At 31.7% G+C, this 6,399-nt stretch overlaps 1 protein-coding gene across 1 annotated transcript; it reads left to right on the top strand.

The window, feature by feature from the left end:
* The first annotated feature begins 3,614 nt into the window (after window positions 1-3,614).
* On the top strand, window positions 3,615-5,049 carry LOC110026963 (zinc finger protein ZAT1-like). Its single transcript, XM_020728206.1, has one exon. The coding sequence runs from the start codon at window positions 3,954-3,956 to the stop codon at window positions 5,001-5,003; it is 1,050 nt and encodes a 349-aa protein (XP_020583865.1). The 5' UTR covers window positions 3,615-3,953; the 3' UTR covers window positions 5,004-5,049.
* The last annotated feature ends 1,350 nt before the right edge of the window (window positions 5,050-6,399 follow it).

Here is a 6,399-nt window from a genome sequence, read left to right as displayed (position 1 = left end):
TAAAAATTAATTACCATCCAAAGTTTACCCTGTCTTAGTGGATCATATTTTAAGGAATTAATTTAAGGCACGTAAAAAAAAAAAAAAAAAAAATATATATATATATATATAAAGAAAATGACAATAGCTTGGGGCCAAAATTCCATGTGTGTGCATTAATTACAGAGTCAGAAGAGTATTAATTAAACAAGTTTACATGGCCATAATTCACATACTAAGTATTAGATATTTGGTTGCCGGTGGGTCACAACTTAGGGCCGGCAAAATGTCACCAGCACAGCTTTTTTGCTGCAAACTATCAGATATTATCCCACCCAAAAAAAATATAAAAATGTCAATTTTTTAGGATTTAAATGGAAAAAGTAGTCTTCATCAAAGGAGGTGCATCAATTAATTAAAACAAAATAATACTACAAGAGTTTATAAAATTCCACTTTGATTTTTATTAAAAAATAAATAAATTAAATATGAGTAGTGATCCACCATATGCTTTGAGTGATATTTAAAAACTATTTATTAGTTGGGACACTATATATTTATTTCTTAAAAGTGTAAGAGAATGCTTGATTTAATTTTGGATATTGTTGTTTATGAGAATATTTACCCACCCTAATCAATACATCATTAGAAAATTCACTTAATTAAGAATCATGATGTGATAATTAAATTGAAAGAATTTCGAAACCAAACTTTGGATGATCTGAACTCCTGATTTCAAATTGTTTATAGTTGAATTGGGCATTTTAGTAATAAGAACTAAATTAACATTTGAAGCGTACATGATTAGACACTTCAAGATGTTAGTTTAATGGTTAAATAATTTGTAAATCATTATTTAATAGCGATAATAGGTATTAAAACAATAGTTAGTATCGTATGAATTATTTTGCAATTCAAAAATTTGTGGGACAATAAATCAAAGGAGACTAATCATACCACTTGATATATCAGGGTAGATATTGAAATGCTATACATATACATGTAAAACTAATAATAGAAAATAAAAATATGACTTGTAAACTACTAGTATATTGAGACTTATTGCAAAGCATCAAAGATAACATTCATAACAAAGAGGAGTTGTCATTATTGCTTAAGAAATAAAAGCTATTAATTACTTTAAGTTGCACCACTCAATCCAAACTCCTTTGAAATCAATAGAAGCAACATGATGGGTATTAACTCTCTAATACCCAAAAATATATAGTGTTCAAAAGCAAACCATTATACTTTTGAGTATTAAATTATTTTTATATAGATTTATATATATGTATTTTATTAATAAATAATTTAGTATGCCTATTAAGCTATATTTTAAAGTTATTTTAATCTATGGAATAATTTTATAAATGGCTTGCTTAGAAACTACAAGGAAATTGTTTGAAAATCTACAAGCTAAAATTTTAACTTATAATTTTAAATAAGTTTTATGATCTATTATAATTCTAATTTATAGATTTATTCCCAAAATTGTATAGTATTATGAACTCTAAGTAAGCTAATTTTTCCTTATCTTTATGAGCATTATAAACATGATAACTTGAGGTTAATTATTACTTCAAAATTTCTTAAAAAATTAACAACTGTTGATACAAAATTATTATTTACACTATTTTCCAAAATATACACTATTTTGCTTGCTTGATTTACATCTTTATTATAATTCAAATGACCAAATCCATTATATTAAATACTAGAGATTTTATAATGGCCAGATACACATGTATGTGTACCACTGACATTCCTAAAATGAGACAAGAATCTAAACTCATAGCATTACCTTAAATGAGAAATCATATATCTTGTAAATGTGAAAGATGTGAGCAAGTATCTACTCTTACTACAAATGGTTAGTTCTATAAATGAATTATTTGATGTGTATCCTGCATGACTAATGAATTGGTTACCCAATCAAGAAGTTGAACTCTATGTTAAGACATTGTCGTGTACATTTCCTATAGAAAAGCTTCTTATCATATGGGGCCAATAGAGTAACAATGTCTCCTATGCATGAGATTGTACTTGTGACTGTAAGCCTGAGTGTTTACGCACAAGCAACCTCTCCATCCTTATCTACCCTTAGGCTTATACTTGTCTATTTCACCATTTTTCATCATACCAGACTAAAGTTTGACAATTTTATAGCCTAAAAAGGCATCTAGAGTTAATTGTGTGCTAATGTAATAAGTTTAAAATTTCCATAATTAATATTCAAAATATGGGGCAATTGATATATATATATAATATATATATATATATTTGATCGCCCATGAATTTTAATGTAATTTGGATGAGATAAGTTTGAGTGAGATTTAAGATTATATGAGCTCTAATTTGAAGCAATTTATAGTTGAACTAAGTGTCTTGACAAAATAAATCTAATGTTGTTGAAAGTGAGCAACTTAAATCCAATTGAGTTAAATTCTAGCATATGAATTATGGTTAGATTTTTTTTTTTTTTTAGTTGAATGACCAAATAGTTTCATAATCTTACGTATAGTTTAATCGAGTGTCTTGTTGAGAGAAATCCAATGGACCCAATGTCACACAATTTTGGGATTATTAAGATACTTAAATGGTAAAAGAGTAACTCATAATTAAATGAATTACCATATGTTATCTGATGGAGTATTTTAGAATTTTTGCTAGATCTACTGAAAATTCACTTTAAGAAATTATAAATGGACCGAAAACTTGAGTTTGGATAGAGCCTGGAAATTCAAAGAACATTAGAGCTCTACTTAACATCCAACAGTAACGACACTAGTGAATGTCATCGTTCAATCATGACAACTGACGCTCGACCACCAACATCCGTATATTATTATACGGCCATTGTCGCCTGACTATCTCTGAGCAACTTCCCCCAACTATCATTATCTGACAACTGTTGTTCGGACCACTTTATTTGTCCACCAATAATCAACATTTTATAATCACTATCAGCAAATCATTATCATCAACATTATTGTTTGAGCATCTTTGTTTGGTTACCTTTATGTGATTATCATCACAATTTCACTATCATCTACCACCATCACCTAATCGCTATCATCACCACATGAATATCTATCACATCCACCATCTCACGACTGTCATCATTCTACAAACATCACTCAAATGTTATCTTCAACCCACAATAACTTCACCATAATCATTAAATAACAAGTCGGTGCGAGAGTATATCACTCTGTAATCTCATCAACTCTAATTAAGGAGAATGAAAGACTTTTGTAATCTCAACAAATATGTTTGGAATAAGTAACAGGCATTGTGAATTTTTTTTCCAATTTAGAAATTTCCATATAAAAAATTCAATGATAAAAATAAATAATTACTTTATTTAGAATTTCTATATTTAATCTCATATTTACATGGTTTTTTTAATTTATTTATAATATTGAACTCACCAAGTTCAAAACATCTGTTCCATCAATTAATTTAGCATAGAAGCTCGAACAATTTTTTTCCAATTTAAGTTAAGAGGAGTTTAGGTTAGGCTGTTCGCCTATTGTTGGTTACAACCTAACGTCTCCCTTCCCCTCCGATGGCTTCCCCAACGATTCGGAGCTTTTACAGGGAGTAATGTAGGCCGTCCGATATCATCCATTACACGTGCTGTCATCTTCTCTTCTCTCCGCATCTTCGCTGCCATGCATGGATTTCTCCCCTCCATCCTCTCATGGCCAAATAAAGCACCGCTCTGATATTGAAATCCGCTGCTATCTCTCTCACACGCACAGAAACGGTGGAAAACAAGAAGCTGAGCAGAGCTGGAACTGAACTGGAAGAGATTGGTTTGCTTCGAATTCCGAATGCGTTCTTATCAGATCGATTCAAACAACAAGAAAGTTCGAATTTTTTCCAGATTGCAGCAACCACTTTGAGTAAAATCTGTTCTGCTCAAACCTTCTTCTCTCTTGCCCTGTTTTGTTCTCCCCGGTTTTAATCTGATGGAAGCACACTCCTGCAAAGTTTGCAAACGAACCTTCGCCAATAGTAGATCTCTTGGAGGCCATATGAGGTCTCATTTCTTGCTGAAACGTTCATTTAACCTCGAGAAGAGCTCAGAGGGCAGATATGGTCTCAGGAAGAAGCCGAAGATATCGCAGTGGTTTGGTGATGAGGATACGGAGCAAGGGGAAAAAGAGTCATGGAGTACTAGAGTTGATGATGGTCAAGAAGAAGAAATGGATATGCAAACAGAATGCCAAGTGCCCAGAAACAAGCGGCAGGGAAGGAGATCCAAGCTGATTGAGGCACTGCTTGATTCTTCTTCTTCCCCTGAACCTACCTCACCAGAGTTTGGTGCCTTGTGTCTAATGTTGCTCTCAAGAGGCGAAAGCTCTGTTGCAGAAGAAAAGGAGATAAAGATATCGGAATCTGATATTTTCAGGATTGGGATCAAGAAAGCTGACTTCATTCCTTCAGAATCTGGGTTTCGTCTTGAAGAAAATGGTGTAGAATTCACGAAAGATGTGAATTTTGCTGCTGTTCCTGAATCTAGGAAGAGAAAGAAATCAACAAAAAGGGATTTTGATACTGAAATTGAGAAGCGAAGCAAGTACGAGTGCCTAATCTGCAGCAAGAGCTTCCCTTCCTACCAAGCTCTTGGAGGCCACTGTTCAAGCCATAAGAAGATCAGAGCAGAATCTTCATCTGCTGTTGCGGCGGTTTCAGTACAACTTATCTCTCAGAAAGTTGGAGGCTATGTGTGCCCAATTTGTAATAAAGTATTTCCATCTGGGCAAGCTTTGGGTGGTCATAAGAGGTCACATCTGATTGCAGGCAATTCTGCTGCTTCTGCTGCTGCGATCTCTACAGAAGTAACCTGCATTGAGCAGAAGAATTCAAAGCTGAATTCACTCGATCTCAATCTTCCTGCTTCCGATTTCGAATTTTGTGACAGTTTCGATTCTAACGGAAGCATTGCTGAAGAAAAGCCTACATCTTTTCAGGAAAATGCAGACTTGGAGCATTCACGATATGAAGCAGAATGCTGAAATAAAGTAATTTTTCATTTGGATTTTCTAATTTGAAGCTGCAGATTATTCTTTTATTGTTGCTGAATAAGAGCAGCTGATAGCTCAAGTGATATAATTTTTTTTTATTTTTTTATTTTTTATTTTTTGGTTCTGTGATATTTACAGCAGATGGTGCCATGATTTTCTGGAAGTCTTTTCAAGTTGTGGAGGTTTTTCTGAGCTGATTAAGAACAATTATAATTTTTTTTTAATTTGTGAGAATATTCAATTCTGGGATTTTATCATTTTAATGCAAAACGTGATTAGACTCATTGGATCAAATTTTACATAAATTTTGGTCTGACACATTTGATAATTTTTTTAATCAGCCATTTGCTGAATATTTCTCTGCATTCACTGTAATTTCTAAATGTCAACTTTAATTTCCTCATCTTGAATGTTTCAATTGTTCATCTTCTTGAACTGTTGGTCTCTCAGCAAGACAGACATGATATTAAGAAAAGCCAATGCTAACCAAACAAAAACATTTTTTTTTTCAATATTATAAAGCTTCTGCTCATAATCTATTAGATGTAATTGCAGTAAAATTTCATTTTTTATCAAATTAGTGGGGTTTGCAAGTAATCATCATCATCTGGCTTAATTAGTTAATGTAGATTGTCTAACCCCTTAACAGAAATAAATATTAGTTGGAAAAGGACCTCAAACTGGCTGTTCCACTGTCCTCCAGAAGACAAGCAGTTACAATTTGACAAAAAATATAATTAAAAAAAGTAATAGCATTAGTACAAAACCATAATCAGTTTGATTAATGACATATTAAAATTAATTGCTAACAAATTCTTTTTTAAAAATTAATAAATTAAAATTGAGAATAATAATAATAATAATAGAGACATTGAACAAAACAAAAAAAGTATTATGATTCATGTATCAATATCTGCATGAGATGAGAATGGAATTAATCTGTAATGAACAAGTCATGGGAAGACAAGAACCAATTTGATCCACAGAAAAGATGAAGATTTATCATTACTATTCTTATCTCCATTTACTAATCAGTACTCGAAACATTGTTATTTACAAAACCAACTCCCTTTTTCGCCCAATTTTCAAATTCTCGTTCAAATATCAAAATTCACAATAAAACCCAAATTCAGATTTTTTTTCATTTTGATCGTGGTTTACATAAGTGCTTCAAAAAAAATCACCTTCAAGCTAGTTTCGAAAATAGTAATATTTTAAATGCTATGTATGTAATTATCCTTACAAATTATTAAATTACATAACAAATTTCATAAGAAATTTTGGATTTTTAACAGAAGAATGTATTTAGCAATGACTGGGAAGTGGGAATCAACAATGTTCATGTTGGATTAGTTTTAGTTATATAGGCTTTCAAGTGGCCAGTGCT

The sequence above is a fragment of the Phalaenopsis equestris genome, unplaced genomic scaffold, assembly GCF_001263595.1.
Source record: "Phalaenopsis equestris unplaced genomic scaffold, ASM126359v1 Scaffold000408, whole genome shotgun sequence".
Classification (NCBI taxonomy): domain Eukaryota; kingdom Viridiplantae; phylum Streptophyta; class Magnoliopsida; order Asparagales; family Orchidaceae; genus Phalaenopsis; species Phalaenopsis equestris.
The sequence above is the reverse complement of the archived record's forward strand: the minus strand, read 5'-3'. Positions and strand labels throughout refer to the sequence as shown.

Excerpts from the sequence above, each read along its gene's own strand:
- LOC110026963 (XM_020728206.1), top strand. The coding sequence starts at position 3,954 with ATGGAAGCACACTCCTGCAAAGTTTGCAAACGAACCTTCGCCAATAGT.